At 50.2% G+C, this 21,179-nt stretch overlaps 1 protein-coding gene across 2 annotated transcripts in view; it reads right to left on the reverse strand.

The window, feature by feature from the left end:
• The window catches only part of Srrm3 (serine/arginine repetitive matrix 3), a 71,154-nt gene that overhangs the window by 7,047 nt on the left and 42,928 nt on the right, over positions 1-21,179 (reverse strand). For both annotated transcript variants that reach the window (XM_075976774.1, XM_075976764.1), the window contains exons 4-11: positions 14,771-14,899; positions 14,612-14,692; positions 14,199-14,228; positions 13,112-13,174; positions 12,953-12,988; positions 11,471-11,521; positions 10,832-10,936; positions 9,914-10,091 (exon numbers count right to left, since the gene is read on the reverse strand). In XM_075976774.1, coding sequence (XP_075832889.1) covers positions 9,914-10,091; positions 10,832-10,936; positions 11,471-11,521; positions 12,953-12,988; positions 13,112-13,174; positions 14,199-14,228; positions 14,612-14,692; positions 14,771-14,899 — 673 coding nt within the window. The remainder of the gene's footprint in view (positions 1-9,913; positions 10,092-10,831; positions 10,937-11,470; positions 11,522-12,952; positions 12,989-13,111; positions 13,175-14,198; positions 14,229-14,611; positions 14,693-14,770; positions 14,900-21,179) is intronic.

The following is a 21,179-nucleotide window of genomic DNA, read 5'->3' on the forward strand; positions in this document are numbered from 1 at the left end:
GCGGGTGTCACACGGCACACAGATGGGGGAGGGGCAAGATAACTGAACTCAAAATTTAACCGAAGAAAAGGAGTCAAAACAGAAATAAAAAAGAAAACCAAAGTAATAATAATAATAACGGAAACAAAAAAACCACAAATGTCATTATATACCCAAACCAAAATGATCTGCTGGGGAACCTGACTTTTTTTTCCTTTCTGTTAATATTTGACTTTGTTTTGCGACCCTGCCGAGAGCTCAGGGGTGTTCAGTAGCTGACCAACTGTCTTTCTGTTTCTCTCTTTTTCTTTTTTTTTCATTTCTTTCTTTTCTTTTTTTTTTTTTAACGTTCTGGTTTTTTTTTTAAGTCCCTCTTGGTTAACGTCCACTTACCAATAAAGTGGCACTTCCTCCTTTAGTAGGTGAGTTGTGTAAGAGAAGGGAAAAGTGTGGCAGCATAAGTTCATCATTAGAGTCACAAAAATGCAAGAGAGACAGAGAGAGAGAGAGAGAAACGCAACCACCCCAACTCTAGGCCCAAGAGGAGGCCGATTCACTTCTAGAGAGGACCAGCCATGTCCAGCTCCTTGGGCCTCAGCCAGTGCCCTTGGCTGACATCTGGATAGGGCTGTTAATTTTTTTTTCCAAGAGTGAGGACCAGAAAGGTAAACTGACACCATCCAAAGGTCCCTGGCTGGGAACTAGGAATCTGAGAGCCTGTCACTGCCTCAGTACCATGGGGCCCCTGGACAAATTAATTTCCCCAGTCAAGGCCTCAGTTTCCCCATCCACACAATGAGGGTTTGGCTTTTTGCTTCCCGATGTCTGTTATGGGGTAAATAGTCCAGGATTCTCTAACTGTGCCCTCCCCAGCCTCCCCACCCATCCCTGCACAGAAGGGGCCCCAACCTTGCAAGGGCAGATGGTACTATTCTGTTTGCAGATCTGTCCCTGATACTTCCACAATCTTTGTCCAGCCAGATTTGCTGTCTGTAACCTCAGATTTGATTGTTTGAGACAGAGTCTCACTACATAGCCTTGGTTAGCCTTGAGAGCCACTTGCTTTTGCCTCTGAGTGCTGGGATTAAAGGCGTGCACAACCATGTATGTATGTATGAAAGGATCTGTACATATATATGCAGCCCAGGATGACCTTGGGCTCCTGATCCTACAGCTGCCGCCTCTTAAATGCTAGGGTTACAAATGCATACCATTCCTAGCTCAGTTTGTTTTAGACAAGGTCTTACAATACAGCTTTGAACTTGAGATCCTTTTACCTCAGTCTCCTGAATGCTGGGATTACAGGCAAGTGTACCACCATGTTGGGCATAATTTCAACAAAATATGACAGTAAATTCTTAATATTAAGGTCTGAGGAAGGCAGAATTGGCCTCACTAAGAGCTGGGGCCAATCAGGGCGTTCCAGGTGCCAGGAGGGGTCTGAACTGAGTTGGTTCAACTGACTCTTTGGCTCCTTCAGGATATCTTGTCACAGATAACAAACTATGGTTTCCTTTGCTTGGCTCTGGATGTTTCTGGCAGAAGGAATCAGAGACCCAGATGGCTCTCTAAAGGGCTCCATAGAGTCCAACAAAGATCTAGAGCCAGGAAGTGGGCCTCGTCGCTGGAAATGTACTGCTGGTTTGTGACTGATGGCTGAGGTGATCTATGAATACCAGTTCTTGCTGATCAGTACATTGTGGGAGTCAGTGAGGCCATGAAGACTTCTGGGAGAGCTGGTCTTTTTCCCAAAGCAGAGGCAAGCATAGGTGTCCAGAGTGGGTATGATCTGGCAGTCACTTGCCCCACAGGTCAGTCTTCACTTCCTGAAAACTGGAGGCTTGGTTTTATTTTAGATGAGGTCTCATGTAGTTAAGGCTGGCCTGGAACTCTGAACTCTTGATATAACTGAACTGCTGATTCTCCCGACTTTACTACCTGAGTGCCGGGGTTCCAGGTGTTCTTACGCAGTTCTGGGGTTCGAATCCAGGACTTGATACATGCATGCAAGCCAAGTTCTCTACTGACTAAGCTATATCCCAAGTCCCATTTAAAATAATTGAGACAGGGTCTCATGTAGCCCAGCCTGGCCTCAAATTCTCTATGTAACCAAAGATAACCTTGAATACCTGAACATCCCTGTCTTTGCATCCCAAGTGCTGGATGACGTGCCCAGATTATACCATGCCCGGTTTGAGGCTGGTTGTTGTAAAGACAGTTTCATTCTCAACAGAAGTCTCCAGGAGAACCCTCAGCTCTCCTCCCCAACCCCGAGCGGACAACTTCTCCCAGTCCCCTGGCTGTACCAGGGTTCTCTCACTGAATTTCCTTTTAGGAGGCAAGCGAGAAAGACATCTCTAGGATCTTCGGATGCATCCTATGCCCAGGGTGGTCAGCTTGTTAAGTAAATAGAGATATCAGGTAAGGGAGCCTTAGGAACGGATGCATGGTAACGACAGCTCTGTGTCACCGCAGACCCCTCCTTTAAGGCTACTCTGGTCAGAGGAGGCAGCAAGGCTACTGGTAAAGGACCATATTGTGATCAGGACCACAGTCTGTATCTGAGCTAGAGACCTGACTCAAGGAAAGGAACAGGATCAAGGAGGAAGGTCAGGTCTATGATGTTCCTTCTATAGACATGCAGAGCCCCCCTCCCGTGTCTTCCCCCCCCCCATCAGTACTAGAGATCGAACCTAGAGTCTCACGCGTGCTAGGCAAGTCGCTCTATCACTGAGCTACAGTCCCAGCTCCTAAGTTGTCACTTTTCTTTTAACATGATTCCGCATCGCTAAGTTAGGACTCAATATATAGTAAACTTTGACCTTGAACTTTCAATTTTTTTAAGCTAAAAAAAAAAAAAGAATCTTTTTTAAAGATAGACTCAGTTCAGCCAGAAGGTGGCAGAAGGTGGCAGCTTACCCCCCAGTCAAGTCACTATTGCATCAGTAGACACAAGTTGCCTGACATTGAACTTCTGTTCTTTCTGTTTCCACCTCCAGGAGGGTTTAAGAGATGTCTGGCTTATAACCCAATGTTTCATGCACGCTAGGCAAACACTGGTGACTGAATTATATCCCCAGTCCCATGCAGAACCTCTGTGACTTCCCACTGTATCACACTGGAAGTTGGGTAGAGTATTAGGAGCAGAAAGGTTCTGGACTGGATAGATGAATACCCCAGTATGTTTCTGTGCCCAACCATTGAAGTCCAAGCCAAGATTGTGGCTTCCTACCTGGTAATGTCTTGAAGTCTCAGTTCCCCATCACTCTCCTCTGACTCCTTTAGCCTACTGACCTCACCCTCGTACAAGAACCCTTTGAAGGGATTCAAGTTGATTATGAGAAGTTATGCTAAGTCTCATACTAGGTGGGCTCTGATTCCCTGCCGATAAAACGGGATGACCAGAATCTTTGTTGGGTTGGCTTATAAAAGGATTGGCTTCTATGGCCCCCAATAGACTAAAAGGATCAGAACAGGGGAAGAAGGTCTGAGGTCAGATGGGAAGGGTCCAGTCCCCTGCAGCCCAGGATAGCAGAGATGGGAAGACAGTGCTGTCAGGGAGTCCTGTGGGGAGGTCAGCCCATTCATCTCTCCAGAAACTGCCAAGAAAAGGTACCAGGATCCTGCCAGAGGCTGTGTTTGGTTAGGACTCATTCTTCCTAGAGGTCAAGTGAAAGCCAGGAGATATTGAGGTTCTTCTTCCTCTTTCTTTCTTTCTTTTTTTCTTTCTTTCTTTCTTTCTTTCTTTCTTTCTTTCTTTCTTTCTTTCTTTCCTTCCTTCCTTCCTTCCTTGATTTCATTTTTCCTTCCTTCCTCCCTCCCTTTCTGTGTATGCATGTGTGTATGTGTGTGCATGTGTGTGTGTGTGCGCAGGTGCATTTGTATGTGTGTGCATTTAGAGGCCAGATATCAATTTTGGGTGTCATTATTCAGGAGTCAGCAACCCTCTTTTATTTTTTTAGAATTAATATATTATCTAAATTACATTTATTGGTGTGTGTGCGTGTGTGTGTGTGGACACTCTCACTCATACCGAGGACAACCTGAAGAGGCTGGTTTTCTCTTTCTACCATGTGAGTCCCAGGAATTGAACTCTGGTCATTAGGTTTGGTGGCAAGCTTCTTTACCCACTGAGCTATTTTGAGGACCCGGGGCTAGTCATTCAAGCTAGGCTGACTAACTAGCAAGCCCCAGGGATTGCTCTGCCTCTGTCTTCCCGGATCTGGGCGTAGAAGCACAGGCCACCATCTCTGGCTTTCTAGTGTGGTTTCTGGGGCTTGAACTCACACCCTCATGCCTGCAAAGCGAGCGCCCTATACACTTGTTTTCATGGCTCTGCTAATGACTTCATTTTTAACTTGTCTAAGAAAAAGTTGAGGGTCAAGGGGAACAAACAACTGAAGGATGGGGAAAGGCGACAGTGTGATGGACAAGAAACACCTGGAGTGCCATGGTGTCCCCTGTGCATCCCAGGCCTTATGCCTGCTTGCCTTCGTCTTCCCATGTTTGCCCCCTTGTGGAGGTCCAGGAGGTCCTGAAGGGTGGAGTCTCCAAGTTTTCATCAGGCTAGGACACACCCCTTTTTCAGACTAGCAGTACTTATCCCCCTCGTGAAGAACAACTTCATCATCTCCCTTCCAGCGAGCACCATAGGTAGAGTGTTCTGAGGAGTGAACTGTCCTGACCCTTCCTGGGATAAACACAATAGAACAAGTATCTAATGCTTTCCTTGAGGTTGAAGATGGAGGACTACCATGACCTGGATGTGGCCATTGGGCTATTGGGAGCTCAAACTTCTGTGGCTACCTTCAGGTAGAGCCGGAAGCAGGTGGAGGAAGGGTGGAGTGGTGATGTCCCTAAGGAGCCACTCTCCGAGCAGCCAGCTGAGCACAGGAGTAGCGATCACAAGTCTCACTCTGTCCAGAGTCACTCTGGCTACTAGCGATCGTCTCCTGTGCATCATTCTGTACCAAGGGACACTATTAAACTGCTTCAATTTAGAAGTCCAGAAGAAGAAAAGACACCGGGGACTTGGAGGAGGTCTTGTTCTGGGGGGTAGGTAAACTAAGATTTTATCCCATTCTGAAATCATCCCAGAGAGTTTTGGCCAAGTAAGTTCTCTAAGTTTAGTGCCTGCTCCAGACTCTAAATCCATTCCATTATCACACCTAAAGCCCAGAGCTGTGAATCTCAGTGGTACTGATGCCGGTTGGTGTCCCAGGCCCCCAAAACTTGCACCTCTGAGCTCTACTGTGCCGTCATAAAAAGACTCAGTCAAAGTCTAGAGATCAGCCTGGCCTAGTCAGCCCCAAAGGCTGCAATGGGACTTAACTTTGAATTTTATCTTCAGCCAGAAATGCCTTCCAGATCTGGAGACCAAGAGGTTCTCAGAGCCCACTCTTCTACTGCTTACTGTTTAGGTGGGCCCTGAAGGACCGGAGTGTGTGTGACCAAAGTCCCTAGCTAGGAGCTGGCAAAGATGAAGGGTAAGGGTGTTCAGCAACCACTCCAGACAGTAGCAATCAAATCGTCCCCCGCCCCCCAAGCACACAGTATGGGAAGAGACACAGAGACTGAATGTTAAAAAAAAACACAAATGCATTCAGCCAACAAAATGAGAAGGAGGGAGAGTGAAGGAGGCCTTGGGGACCAGGATCAGGAGGTGGATAGGAAGAAGCAGAGGTAGGGGAGATGAGAGGGATGCACCTGCAAAATCATCAGGGGTTAGGGAGGGAGAGCGATGGAAACTAAACCATAGACCAGGGGACAGCTAGGAGGTGGCTTGTTTGGAGAAAGTGCAAATGAAAAATTAAAGGAAGAAAAGGAAAGAGAAAATTAAAAAACAAATCAATTCAGAGCAAAGTGAGAAGAGAGAGAGGGAGAGAGAGAATTCAAACTAAGCAGAGTGGGCGGATTTATCTGAGATGAGAGGGAGAGAGCATGTGCACAGCTGAGCTGGGATACCTACCTTCTCAGTGGTCAGGGACAGGGATGCAACAACAAAAGAAAGACAAGAAAGCGTCTGCACGGGGAATGTGGGACATGGTTATTCCAAATGGACCCCTGCCTTGAGCCAGCAGAGGGGAAACAGCCTGCCCTGCGGCTTCTGGGTGTCGCCTCGGGGATGGAAGGGCCACTTTTCAGGCATCTCTGTTAGATTCATTATTTATTTACTTATTTTAAAATCTTTAGCTGCAGGCTCCAAAAGCCAAGCTTTTCTTAATTCTCTACATAACCAACTCCCCGGAGGGCATGCACGCAGCAGTTAATAAATGCAGAAACCACAGGGTGGATGGAGAAGGGGCATTAGCTTGGGAGAGAGGCCCAAATCAGGAGGAGAGAGATGGAAAGAGAAGATAAACAGGCACAGCAAGAGGGGGCAGAGAGTGTGTGTGGGGGGATAGAGAGTCCAGACAAAGAGAGAGAGGCTGGTTAAACAAGGCTAGTCAGGGAGGATGGAGAGGGCAGGACAGGAGCCACATATTTAAAAGGAAAAACAAATATAAGTTCAATTTGGAAGCTGCATCTTGCCTCTCAGATCAGCCCAAGACTTTCCTATGACGTATTTAACTGCTTTTTGAGACAGGAACTCATGTAGCATAGGATCGCCTCAAACTCAGTATGTGATAGAGGCTGGCCTTGAATAACCGATTCTCCTGCATCTACTTCTCAAGTGCGGGGATTACAGGTGTGCATCACTAGCCCCAGATTTTATGCGGTGCTAGGGAGCCAGTCCAAGGCAAACACTGCCAGCCAAGTCCCCGCCCGCCACTCTCTTCCTTTTTCTCTATAGGGATTGAACTACACGGGTAGGCCAGAACTCTGTTACCAGGCTACATCCCAGGTTCTCCTTTCTAAATTTTTTGATGCTGACTTTTTGTTCTCAGATACGTTACCAAGGGTGACCTTGTCTGTCCTTGGCCTTGCTATCCTTTTTCATCAGTTTTCCAGGCACTAGGATTCATGTGAACACCATCAGTCATGGCTCTGTTTTCAGATGGAGGATTGTCTGGAGCAAAGACACCAGTGGCTTGTCCCCCGACTAGCACAGGGCTTCTCTCTAGTCTAGACTCTCTAGCTTGGACAGCTTTACCTGAGTTAAACTTGCAGTTGCCTTCAGACCCCTCCTCTGGGCTTTCTAAGGACATAGGGCCTGACACTGGCTTCCCCTGCCTGTCCACAGCACCCAATGAGTGACACAGGACAAGTCTCTTCTCCCTGTGGTCACTCGTTTCTTGCAAGGTCCTCTATGGACTTGGAAACCCTAGTGTTGTTCATTTAGAAGCTGAGCTAACTCCAGTATGTCCCCTGGGTTAGCAAGAGGGTCAGTTGCCCTTCCTTACTAAGCAGGTGTTGTCGGTGTGGCTGCCATTCACCTCTGGGGTTGTGTTCTCTTTTAAATCCTGATCACAAGAGAAGAAAGTATGTAAAGATATGGGCATGACTAATGTAGACTAGGGATTCAAACATCATCTCTGCATTAGAAGAGAGGCCTCCACAGTAACGCGCACACACAAACAAAGTTCTAGAACACAGAAGAGAGAGAAGGAAAAACAAAACCCGAAACAAACCCAGAAAGATAGCTTGCATTTTGGTACACTACAAAATTGTTTTCTTCTTAAATCAAGAAAAAGGAAATACAAACAAAAAACAAAGTAACAGAGGAAAATGACATAAACTCCCCCACCCTCAGCTAAACAAGATATGGAATTATAGTATTACCACGTTTCAAATGGGAGGCTAAAAAACAAAGACATAGGTGGGGTTAAAAAAAACATTGAGCTTCTCTTTTTTTCCCATATCTTTCTCGCTCCTTTTCTTAAAGACAGTGTCACAAGCTTATCCCCAGTACTTATGCTCAAAAGCTTTTTTCAAAATGGTGAAGGTTATGGACATCCCGGCCCTCCCTCCCTCTCACCTTCCTGGGTACAGCAGAACTAGCCTCTGTAACAGTCCCCTGTTAAAAGTCTTTTTTTTTTTAAAGGAAAAGAGAGGATCAAGCGTAAGTTGGAGACCTGGGATGTTCAAAGTCTCAGATTGTGCAGGATGCAAAGGTAAGGGATAAGATTCTGAGCTGTGAGTTGTGAGAGGAGTAAACAATGCACCTGTAAACCCCCATGGCCCTGTGAAAATGGAGTCCAGTTTTGGGCAGGAGATATAAAGTGCTACATAGACCAACTGCTGGCTCCTTCACAGCCATCTACTTACTGTTGCCATTTTTTTTTTGTTTGTTTTTTCGAGACAGGGTTTCTCTGTGGCTTTGGAGCCTGTCCTGGAACTAGCTCTGTAGACCAGGATGGTCTTGAACTCACAAAGATCCGCCCGCCTCTGCCTCCTGAGTGCTGTACTGTTGCCATTTTGTCTGCTTCCCCAGCCCCCATGTCTAGTTCCTGTATCCATTTTGTTTACACATATACACGTGTGTTGCAAGGAGCAGTGGACAGGGAGGTTGTTCAGATTCCCAAGACCCACAGAAGGGATCAGAAATAGGATGGGACCTACTTTCATCCCTGGTTTGGAAAACAAACCCGTGTTTGGGGATCTTAAATGAGGTCACAGATGAGAGACTGTTCAGGTAGTCTCTGTGCTCAGGAAGTTTCCGATGGCCATGCTTCTTTTTAGGTTAGCCCATCAGTTCTAGCCCTTGCTGGTTGCTTTAAGATACCCCATTGTGCCATCTCACACTCTCAAGACAGATCCAAGGAACATCAGTGACCTTGACTGGTGGCCTACCCAAAGCCCCAGGAGTTAGGCCAAGAACCAGGCATTCTTTTAGGATAGTCTAGAGGCAGGCTTTCCCACAGAAATCCTGAGAACAAAAGCTTTGTGCCCTACCTCCCTTCGCCTTCCTCTCTGACGCCACAGGAGGAAGAGTAGTTCAGAAAAGGAAGGGCGTGAAAGAAAACAAATAAACAAAAAAAGCAAAATGAAACTGACAAGTACAGGTTCGTGTTAGCTGCTGAAACCTGGGGTCTGGGGAGGGGCTGTTTGTCACTCGGATGAGGCATCTTGGGCAATGCTTCGCGGGTGTGGGAAGGACCCAGCTATTCTACCTCAAGTTCTTGAGCACACCCAGTGGCCCTGTCAGGGCCGCAGCACCCTCTCCTCCAGAGGCCTCAACCTCATACTCGGATTGGCAGACAGATGGGGTCTATAGACCTTCGTGTGGCCCATGCGGGGAATAAAAACGTCTAGTGTTTTGTTCGGGATCCTACGATCACCTCACCTGCCTGAAGATCTAGAGGTGACTGTGTCCCTTCTTAGGATGGATGGGGACAGTTTTGTGGTGGGGACCGTAATGGTAGGAGTGTTTTGGGTGTCTCGGTAGTGACAAGCCTGGCGAGTGAAGTTGGCAGGTTTGAGACACCAATCCAAATTGGGCAGTGCTGGGGCCAAGGAAAATAAAAGCTCATTGCAGGTCCCAAGAGAAGAAGAAAGGGCGAAAGAGGGGTTAGGGGTGGGAAAGAACTTAGAGAAGGGGTAAGGGCTTGGATGTCACGTGACACCCACTGGAGTTTGAATCACTTCTCTCCAGTTCCCGACTGCTGTATTCACTGCCCACACCTGTTCCCCGGAAGGCAAGAAACCTCGGTTCACCTCCAGCGGCGTATCCCAACTATCCCTATGGTCAGGCCTTCTCTGACCTTCGCTTTGCCAAACACGAAAGTGGCCCAGGCCTGCAGGTCCCCACCCCAACCCCTCACCAGACCACCAGGTCCAGGTGGGTACAACATCCAACTGAGCATTCCAGGTAACTCCAGGCACCCGATGCCCCTTGCAGAGCACAAGGGAGGACTGGGAAGGGAGAGAATGTCGAACAGGTCGCCCGGTGACCCATTAACGGCCCCGCCCCTCCAGCTACCCGCCCCTACCCCGCACGACGCAGCCCGCGAAAGCGGAGTGGCGAACCCTCCGCAAAGCCAAGCGTACGTACATCGGGCGGGCTATGCGCCGAGCCGGGGCGGCCCCCGTGCGCTCCGCTGCGTTGCCTGCTGCCTCCGTTCTGCTGCGGCGACCCCCATCCGCTGCCGCCCGATGGGGACGGCGACCGGCTCCCGCTGGATCGCTGGCTGCCAGTCTTCCGCCCGTCATCTCGATGCTTGGGGCTCAGCCTGGGGGAGCGGAGGGATGGGGGGGGGAGCCGGCGTGGGACGCCCCCTCTGCTTGATTCCCAACTAGCGCTTTCACGGAGAGAGCAACCCGAGCGAGCCAGCCCTGCACTGCCTTGAATTCCCATTTAGGCTCTTCCTCCAGGTGGGCACTAGTTTGCTTCTGGCTGATGAACTTTGGTTCTGGGAATTACCCCCTCCCCCGCGCACCCCGGCCCTTAGGGGACACAACACTCGCTTCCGTCCCCAAGTTACACTAAATACTTTTTTTTCTTTTTTTGAGACAGTCTCGTGTAGCCCAGGCTGGTTTTCAACCCTACGTCTAGCCGGGCGATGGTGGCGCACGCCTTTAATCCCAGCACTCGGGAGGCAGAGGCAGGCGGATCTCTGTGAGTTCGAGACCAGCCTGGTCTACAAGAGCTAGTTCCAGGACAGGCTCCAAAACCACAGAGAAACCCTGTCTCGAAAAAACAAAAACAAAAAAAAAAAAAAAAAAAAAAAACAAAACAACCCTACGTCTAGTCTAGAAAGACCTTGAACTTCTGATCCTCGTACCTCCATCTCTAAAGTGCTGGAATTGAAGGCGTGCACCCCAGCACTTGGATTATGACCCTGGGGAGAGGGGAGGTCAAACCCAGAGCTTCGTGCACACCAGGCACACAGCCTACCAGCTGGGCTAAATCTCTGCCCCCACCTCACCCGCCAAGCATCACCTCTGGAGCCCGCCCCAGGGTTCAGACTACCTGCTGGGTGATCCGGAATCGCTGTAGTGTGAGGTCACCGAGGGACTGTGGGAAGTGACGCTGCTGTGGTGGTGAGACCTTCGGCCTGGAGACTCAGCGTGAGGCCTGGTGTGGGCAAAGGGAGTCAGCTGGAACTGAAATGTTATCCACCTTGACCGTGGTGTTGCCTGGCCTGACCTGGGGATTTGGGTAACTGAGGAAGGTCACTGTGGGGTCAGCCCCACCCCCAGCACAGGCTCTGACAAAAAAATTACCTAAATGGGGTTGGGGCTGGGTGTAGGGTCCCCAAAAGTCATCAGAGAGTTAGGGAAAAGAGCCTTTTCTTGGTGACAGCCCCAACTTCCAAAGATCATCTATCTCATCTTTTACCTGGTTTTCTTAGAATGGAGGGTATGGGTCAAAGAGGTCAAAGGGCAGAAAGGATGGATGGGTGGCCAGGAGGCTAAGCGCCACCAGTCCTAAGTGGCCACTGGCTCACAGGGCTTCCCCAGCCCATTTGAACGATTGGGGGGGGGGCTATCCTTTTTAGCCCAAGTTGCCCTTGGAGGATTGAGTCTAGGTAAGTTCAAGAGGTTGGTTTTGGGGGTGCGAAAAGGCCAGGTTTTCTGGGGCAGGGGGAGGAGAGCGGAGGGCTCTTACCTCTTGCGCTCTTTGTTTTTTTCTTTTCGTTTGCTCTTGAGGCTTCGAGATCTGCAGGAGGCAGAGACCAGGTCTGAGCACCACCGTGTCTGCAGAGCGACCGGAGTGACTGCAGAGCTCTGGATTCCAGCTGAGCTGGACAAGGAACCGCCCTGGCACATGGCCAGGCTTCATGCAGAGGGGTGTGCATGTATGTGGTGCTGGGGCACAATCCGTGGAGCTCACATATAAGTGGGCCCTCTACCACCAAGCCATGCAGTCCAGTTTGTAACCTTCTGCTTTCCATATAAACAGGATCTCACTGGAGATCTCTTATCTCCATGTAGCAACTACTCTGATACCACGAAATCCTTTCCCATCCCAAACAAATACAACAAACACCAAGATTTAGGAAAGGGCTGGGATAGAGGGGTTCAGCTTGCTTTGGTCGTCAGTGAGGAGCTGATGTAAGGGGGACTAGCTCAAAAAAACCAAACCAAACTAAAGAAAAAAAAAAAAACAAAAAACAAAAAGGGGGGGGGCGACTAGCTCGCCGTCTGGTGATCGGGGCTGTACATAGGATAGTTGCCACTAGGGGGCAGCAGAAGCCCACATCATCCTTCCACCCTGGGAGGGAGAAAGTGGGCAGAAATGGGGAAAAGAGGAAGGGTAGGGTGGAATTATTTCCATACTCCCAGGTATGAATGGCCTTTGGTAAATTCCTCCAAGGGAAGGGCCTGGAGACTCTGTCCCTAGTCAGGGTTGTAGGGAGGAGTCCGACTCCCAGAGTAAGGGCACAACTGGCCTACAGTTTGTTTGTTTTTTTTTAAAATTATGTGCATTGGTGTTTTGCCTGCCTGTATGTTGTGTGAGGGTGTTGGGTCCCCTGGAGCTGGAGTTGTAGATGGTTGTGAGCCTGTATGTTGTGCGAGGGTGTTGGGTCCCTTCTATCTGGAGTTACAGATGGTTGTGAGCTGCCATGTGGGTACTGGGAATTGAACTTGGGTCCTCTGGAAGAGCAGTCAGTGCTCTTAATCGTTGAGCCATCTCTCCAGTCCCCCTGGGCTACACCTTTTGATCCCTGATACTGAGTTTATTAACTTCTGCCTGGCTTCTTCTTTTCCTCCAGTCAACCCAGAAGCCAGTACCATGGCCGCCTGGCAGTCAGCCCTGTAGAGGGTTAACAGCCTAGGTGCCAGAAACTCCAGGGCTAGCCCCAGCCTGGCCACCCCCATCTTCTACCCACTGAGCCATTCCAGTTCACAGAAATGCTTTGTCCTGGCCTGCCCCTTTCCCTGCAATTCGGGGTCCCGATGCTTCCACTATGCCACGGCTTTCAGCTCTTTCTGAACATACTTAGGGCTTTTACACGGAAGCTGAACCTGTGCTCGAACCGCTGGTGTGGAATATGGGACTGGACTCGGCACCCCCCCCCCTTCGTGGCTTTGGTCCCTCAGGGAGTCTGGCAACCTCTGTGTGCCTGCTCGGGAAAGCATAGCTAACCTGTATCGCCTCTTCCTCCGGGACCCAGAATCAGACCTGTGGGCGATAGACAAATTCTTCTGAGTCTCCCTGGGAACGGCCACCGAGGGGCACAGCCCAGGTCCTGAGCCCAGAGACAAGCTGCAGGGGCAGGGGTGTGGGGAGGAGAGGGCAGATTACCTATCTCGGCGGTGCTTCTTCACACCCTTCTTCTTCTTGCGCAGGGGGGAAGCACTCCCACAGCTGTGAAGATAGGGGTGGGCACTCGTGAGCTGGGGGTGGATAGGAGAGGATGGGTATGGCTGAAGGGGCTTGGGGTATGGAAGCCGGGAAGAGGTCCCAGGGTATGAAACCCAAAGTCTCTTGTATAGAAAGCCAAAAACCCCTAAATTGATTCTGTTGCCTGTCCCTTAGTCGGCCTTTCTCCTTTGTGCCTGCGTGTGTTTGTGTGTGTGTATTTTTGTATTTGTGTGTGTGTGTGTGCCCGTGATCTTCTTCCACTAGGTAGGTTCTGGTGACTCTACTCAGGTCATCAGGGTTGGTTACAGTTTCTTTGGTTGCTGAGCCATGTCACCAGCCCCCTATTCTCTCTCTCTCTCTCTCTCTCCTTTCCTTCCTTCTTCCTTCCTTCCCTTCCTTCCTCCCTCCCTCCCTTCCTTCCTTCTTCCTTTCTAGCTTTCCTGGAGCTCACTCTATAGACTAGGATGGCCTTGAACTCACAGAGATCCACCTGCTTCTGCCTCCTGAGTGCTGGAACTAAAGGCTGCACCATCACTAACCAGCTGCCCCTGTGCTTTCTGAGTCGGGGTCTTTCTCTGACTTCTGAGACATGCCCCCTTGGCTAGGCCGGCCAGTGAGCCTGCTCTTTGGTTCGTTTGTGGTGTTATTTATTTGATTATTTTTGTTTGCTCATTTTGGAGACAAGCCTTGCTGTGTAGCCCAGGCTAGCCTTGAACTCATGGTTCTTCTACCTCGGTCTCTCAAGTGGTGGGATCACGAGAGTGTGCCCCTGTCATGTATAGGGAGAAAGAAGAAATGTTTCTTCTGGTCTGGTTTCCTTACAGGGCCTCACACTAGGCTAACTCACCGGCTCTGAGTGTCCTCAGCCCTTGGGATTTCTGGGTCAGGTATGCAAACTCTGGCGCTGGCAAGTTCAGCGTTCAACCCCTGAGGTGCCAGGCCGCTGTGTCTTCCTTTCCCACCCACAAGTGCCTCCACCATGGGCCCCAGATCCCCCCACCCCGTCTCTGCTTCCCCCATCACTGACCTGCATTCTGACTCTAGTCTCCTCTTTTTGCTGAAGGTGGATGCCAGAGAGAAAGGACAGACAGATGGACCTGATTAGCTAGCTAGTGGCCCCAGGACAGAGGAGGGGGAGGACATAGAAACGGGGGAGTTGTAGTTGAGGGCCGGTAATTATCCCCTTCCTAGGGTCACCCACACTTGGGATGGGGTTTACTTGAACAGTGGGAGGAGAGTTATGCCCAGTGGAGGTGGGGCTTAGAGCGTGGCAGGGCTTAGCAAGTGGGCGGGGCTAAGAGATGGAGGGGTTAGCCTTCAGGATAGGGTTTCAAGAGGGTGGAGCTGGTTTAGGTTCCCGGATCCCAGGTGTAGCATCTGTGTCCCCCACATCCTCTAGGCCCCTCCCCGCCTTGCCCTAGGACCATGCGCCGCTCTCACCGGCTCCTCCGATGACTGCCTTTCTTTTTCTTCTTCTTCTTGGGAGGGGGCGATGCGGAGCTGCTGGACCAGTGCTTGGTCCTGGGCGAGAAGGGGCGTCGGGGGCGGTAAGGGAGGCGGCCCCGTGTTGCCCTCCCCTCCGCCGTGGCGGCTGCTCACCTGTACCCCCGGTGCCCGCGGTAGCAGGCGACCGGGCAGTCGCAATCCACCGGGCCGTCGTCCTCATCGAAGGGTGGGTACTCCAGGCCCGGTTCCAAGCCGTCCATCCTCCGCGGGGTCTCTGCCATGCTAAGGAAAGACAGACGCTGCTCATTCGCCTCCGAGGAATGGCCTTCCAGCTGCTGCAGCCTGGGTATGGCGCCATGTCCGGGCCTATATCCTCTGGGTTATATGTGGCTGGGGATAGGGGGAGGTGCTTGCAGACCACGGGGCTTGCCATCCTCAGTCCTGGAGGCTCTGATGAAGATTCGAGTAGCCCAGACTCCTCGGTAGTGGTTTGCAAAGAGAAAGAACCCTCAAGCCTGGTAGTGCAGGCCTGTTAGGTCAACTATTAGGAATGCTGAAGCTGAAAGAATTCAAGTTCAAGGGCTGTTGGACCAACCTAGCTAAGAATAAGTAATCAGATAAATGGCTGGGGCCGCAGCTTCGAGGGCCGGGACTCAGATGTTTAACGCTGGCCTGTAGGGAAGCCCTGGGTTCCAGCCCCAGTAACACACGCGCACACCTCCCCACGCCCTCCCACACACGCACATGCATGCACGCACAACCAAACCAACCAAAAAACCAGGAATGCAGAGTTGGTAGAATGCTCTCCTAGATTTCATGAAACCCAGGGTTCCCTGTGCAACTGGGTGTGGTAGGGCACTCTTGTAATCCCAGTACTTGGGAGGTGGAGGCGGGACGAGTTCAAGGCTATCCTCAGATACAAAGGATGGTCCAGGTCATCTGGGTAGCCTGAGATCTCAACAACGAAACAATTAGATCCGTCCCATTTATTGAGCGCCTTCTTACCCTTCACCAAGTCTCCTCCGAGTAACCGTTAGCCCTGTTGTCCTATCTTGATGTCCCTACTGCCCTCCCTTTTCCTCACAGGATTCCCTACTCTTTCAAAGAGCCCCTCCCCCATCACTGACATCTGCTTCTCCAGATCCCTGATCTCACCCTCTTCCGCCTGCACCTCCTTTCCCTCCTCTTTCCTTCAGCTCTGGCCTCAGCCCCTGAAATATTCATAGCCTCTCCTCACCCTCCCCCCTCCGCAGCCTCCAGAGGCCTTCTGAGCTTCGAAGCTCCAGCTGCCGGTTGTCTTCATCAATCACGGCTGGCGCCGGAGGGTGCGGGTGAGGGTGGGGGCCTCAGCTCTCCGCCGCCTCCAGCTCCGAATCCACTCCCCACCAGGCTCAGGCTCCCAGCTCCTCTGACAGCGCCCCCGCCCCCAGGCGTCCTCTGCTGCAGATGCCTGGTTTGTGGTTGCCTGGTCCTCAGGGAAGAAGAGCTATCCAGTCATTTCACAGGAGCCCTTGTCATGAGGGCTCTGTCGCTAAATCATTGTGTGACCTGGGACCTGAGTAGGCCCCGAACTGAGCCTCTTCTTCAACTTAAGAATTCTTTTTAAAAATAACTGGAGTATTTTTCTTCTCCCCCCCTTTTTTGCTTCTTTTTTTTTTTAGTGTTTTCCTTTTTTCTCTTTTCTTTCCTTTTTTCGATATTTTTTTCAAGACAGGGTTTCTCTATATAACAGTCCTGGCTGTCCTGGAATTCGCTTTGTAGACCAGGCTGGCCTTAAACTCACAGAGATCCGCCTGCCTCTGCCTCCCGAGTGCTGGAATTAAAGGCGTGCGCCACCACCAGCCGGCGTAACATTTATTTCTTTACTTATGTGCGGGAGTGGGCTCACATGCGCCGCTGTGAACGTGAAGGTCCAACACAGCCTGCTCTCATCCCCTTCTCTACTTCCATAGTGTGGACTCGGGAGCAAACTCAGAGAGTTAGGGGTGGCTCCTTTATTCTCTGTGCCATCTCAGTGGCCCCAAGTTTCTTCCTTTCTCTTTCTTCCTTTTTCTTTCTTTCTTCCTTTTATATTTTTATTTTTAAATTGACCAAGAATACAAATGACCTTCCACAGACCTGTCTCCACAGTAATGGGCTCCAGAGCAGCCTCTTCCCCTCATCTCCATCTCCCTCATCATCTGTGCTGGTGAGGACAGTTCCCTGACTTCAGCAGGACACCCACACCCACGCCCCCTCTCTTGGAGGCCCTCGACACACAACTCACCCCTTCCCGTACAGAGGAGGGAAGCCAGGACAAGGGTACCAGCTTTGAGTTCTCAAAATAGATTTGAATCTATAAATGACTATTTTGGCTGACCGCCGGGGACCTTATCTACACAGGAAAAGAGAATCCTCTGGCTTGGAGCAGAGGATTAAGGAAGATTGTCCATCCGAGGCTCCTGACACACAGGCCTGGTCCATGACCCGGGCATTCCCTAGCAGTGATTACTTTGCAGGGGACATCTGCTGGCTTACTCATCACAGAGGCCTCTTCCTGGAAGGGACTCGGGAACAGCACAGAAACGGTGGAAGGGAGGGAGACTGGCTGTGGTGACGTGTGTGTGTGGGGGGCAGGGAGGCTAAAGCAAGGCATGGTGGCACATGTAATCCTGGCACAGGAAGAGGAGTCAGGAGGATCCCAAGTTTGAAGTCTGCTGGACTATATAGCAAGTTCAGGATAATCCTGAACCAACCCTCAGAAACCCTGTCTCAATAACTAACTAACTAATGACCGACAAGATGCCTCAATAGCTAAAGGCTTGTGCATCCAAGCCTGGCAGCCTGAGTTCAATTCCCAGTGCCCACACGGTGGAGGGAGAGAACTGACTCCTGTGAGCTGTCCTGAACCCCCAACACACATGCTGTAATATGCGCATTCTCTATCCCTCTCCTTTATCTTTCCTTTGATTCTCAAAAATCAATTTAAAAAGTAAGAAATAAAAGGCTGGGCCTCAGCAGATAGCTTATCACACAACCATCAGACTGGAGTTCGGATTGCCAGCACCTGCATAAAAGCCAGGCATGGTAGCACACAGAGGAAGAGCAGCCCTGGTGCTTTAGCCAGCCCAACAGACGTGATGAGTTGTTTTTCTGCTGGAAAAACAAAAACTCAGGTGGAGAAAAATAGAGAAGGACATTCCACTGTCCTGTGACTTCCACATGCACATACATGTACACACGTGGGTGCGAGCGTATGCTTGCATTCGTGAATGCTCATGCCTATATCAGCTCAGGAGAGTTAGAGAAAACATGCTCTCAAATTGAAAAGTAAAAGGATGGCTGTGAGTGTGGCTCAGTGGTAGAGCCCCTGCCTAGAATCCCCCAGTGAGGGGCTGGGGTGTGGCTCAGTGGTAGAGCCCCTGCCTAGAATCCCCCAGTGAGGGGCTGGGGTGTGGCTCAGTGGTAGAGCCCCTGCCTAGAATCCCCCAGTGAGGGGCTGGGGTGTGGCTCAGTGGTAGAGCCCCTGCCTAGAATCCCCCAGTGAGGGGCTGGGGTGTGACTCAGTGGTAGAGCCCCTCCTAGAATCCCCCAGTGAGGGGCTGGGGTGGGGCTTAGTGGTAAAATTCTTCTTTAGTGTGAGACCCTGAAATCAGTCCCTAGCACATTGAAAAACAATAATTATGAACAGCTTGTAAACACTAGGTTGTCCCTGACAGCCTTGGAGCCACGACACATATTTGGGAGGCTTTTTGGGGGGATGAAAGAGAGAATAGTGTGATCCTTCTACCTCCACAGAACCAACACCCTCACATGCCTTAATTCAAACCTCTCTGCTCTTCCTCATCTTGAAACAGGAAACTCCCTCCCTTCTGTCCTTGTCTCCCTCCTCTGACGTGTCCAGCCCCCTTGCGCTCTAAGGTCCATCACCGCCCACACAGCTCCCCAGCCACACAAATGCCTGACAGGCAAAACACAGTCTTCAGTGAAACTGGTAAAGGCAAGGGCAGCTCCAGTCGCTCGTGGGTGAGCTGGTGGGAGGTGGGAGCTTCAGCAGATACAGACTTGAACACGATGATGGCTATTTACAAAATCAAGTTGCTCCCTTTGGGCCATGCCTGATACAGGATCTCTCTGGTCTTTGTAACTGCCCAGTTAGGCTGGCCCCGAATATCCTTCATGTGCCCCTTGCTCCCAGTTTCGTCCCCTTCTCTTGTGCTTCCTTCTCTGATGGCTCCATCTCCAAGATGTCTTCCTATATAACTCTCAACTTTATTTGAAGAAATTTATTTCATGCGTATGATTGTTTTGCCTGCATAGATATATGTGCACCACGTGCAAGCAGTGCTTGCAGAGGCCAGAAGAGGGCATCGGATCCCCTGGGACTGAAGTTAAGGATGATTGTGAGCTCGCAGGTGGGTGCTGGAGCCGAATCCTGGTTCTCTGCAAGAATGACACATGCTCTGAGCCATCTCTCTAGCCCCTCTGCCTTAGTTTTTGGAGACAAGTTCTCTCACTGAACCTGGAGATCTCTGTTGGGACTAACTAATTAGCCAGCAACCCTGTGACCCATGCGGTTCTGCATCTCCGGTGCTCAGCTCGCTGATGCTCACCGGCACACATGGCTTTTACGTGAGTACCGAGAATCCAAACGCAGCTCCTCACACTTTTGCAGCAAGCATTTTACCCACTGAGTTACCATCTCCCCAGCCCGTTTATTAACATTACCTTTTAACTTTTATTGTGTTGCTGTGGCCTCGTGCGCCTAACACTAACTAGACTTACTTAACATGTTTTGCTCTTAAATCCATGCTTGTCACCTAGCTGATGGCTCATCATGTCCATGGAATAAGAATTGGGAGTGTCATTCCACAATAGAGGTGACCAACATAGGCATAGACAGTTGGCTAGGACGTGAAAGGGTGCATTGAGTCAGACACAGTGGCGCTCACCTGGGATCCCAGCATTTGGGAGGTGGAGGCAGGGGGATTGGAGGGTCAGCAAGTTGGAGGCCAGTCTAAACTGCATAAAACCCATTCTCAAAGAAACTCAAAGCAGAGGGGGGATGGGGGGATAGCTCAGTTGGCAAAGGGCTTGCTATGCAAGCAAGAGAACCCGAGTTCAACCCCAGAAGCCATGAAAAAAACTGGTGTAAGGGTGTGCTCAAGTGATCCCAGCACCGGGGAGGGAGAGACAGGAGGATCTTTGGAATATGCAGGACAGACAGTCTAGCCTAATGGTGAGCTCCCAGCCAGTGAGAGATTCTGTCAGAAAATATAAGGTAGATAGAAATTGAGGAAGATACCAGTGGTTATCTGTGGCCTCCACACACACACACACACACACACACACACACACACACACACACACACACACACACACAAACACGAGGTTGCTTCTCACTGGCTAGTCTTCATGCCAACTTTTTTTAATAAAAAAAGAAAGTTTGGGGTAAGTTTTATTACATTTAGTGTGTGTGTGTGTGTGTGTGTGTGTGTGTGTGTGTGTGTGTGGTGTGAGTATGTGTGCTACAATGTGTCTGTAGAGCTGACTTGCTGGATTTTATTCTTTTTGTTTGTTTGTTTGTTTTTCAAGACAGGATTTCTCTGTGTAGCCCTAACTGTCCTTGAACCCACTCTGTAGACCAGGCTGGCCTCGGATTCACAGAGATCCACCTGCCTCTGCCTCCCAAGTGCTGGAATTAAAGGCGTACACCACTACTGTCTGCTGATTTTATTCTCTTTATCCACTATGTCAGCCCCAGGGATCAAACTTGGGTCATCAGGCTCAATGGCACACACCTTTACCCACTGGGCCATCTCACTGGCTGGTGTGCCACCATTGTTTGCTTAATTATGTTTGTTTTCCATTAGCTAGGAGCATATTGGTCCAAACAGCAGAGGAGGGAGCCGAGATAGTGGTGGGGTTCTGGGCTAAGGGTCTTTCTTCTCTCCTCGTCCACTGTGCCACCTGGACTTACAGGGGAGGATCAGGGTCGCATTCTTTATCTCGTGCCTCACGGTGCAGGGCAAACATCCATCCTATGTCTATTATGATAATTGCTAGTCCGGGTGCCAGACAGTATAGCGAACACTTTCCATGTATTTATCTCATTTAATCATTGAGCATTCAGAACAAGCCTTTGACATGGAACCATCATTAAAATTCCTATCTCACAGATAAAATGATGAGGTACAGGGAGGTCACACCACGTCTAAAATTAGACGTGTTGAGAAAATGACTGGATTTTGTTCACACTGTGTAAGAAAGTAGATTGTAAACATTGCCTCTGCAAGCCTGCTTTCCCAAGCACTTCGATATATTATATAACCACAACTCTCTCTCTCTCTCTCTCTCTCTCTCTCTCTCTCTCTCTCTCTCTCTCTCCCTGTCCTTTGGAACAGTGTCTGACTGGTGAGATGGCTTGGAAGGTAAAGGCACTTTTGCACTTGCTGCCAAGTCTGCTGACCTGAGTTCAATCCTTCGTGCCCACATGGTAAAAAGAGAGAATCAATCCCTACAAGTTGGCCTCCATATGCATGCCATGGAACACGCATATATTCACACACACACACACACACAC

This window comes from Microtus pennsylvanicus, chromosome 1 (genome assembly GCF_037038515.1).
Source record: "Microtus pennsylvanicus isolate mMicPen1 chromosome 1, mMicPen1.hap1, whole genome shotgun sequence".
Lineage (NCBI taxonomy): Eukaryota > Metazoa > Chordata > Mammalia > Rodentia > Cricetidae > Microtus > Microtus pennsylvanicus.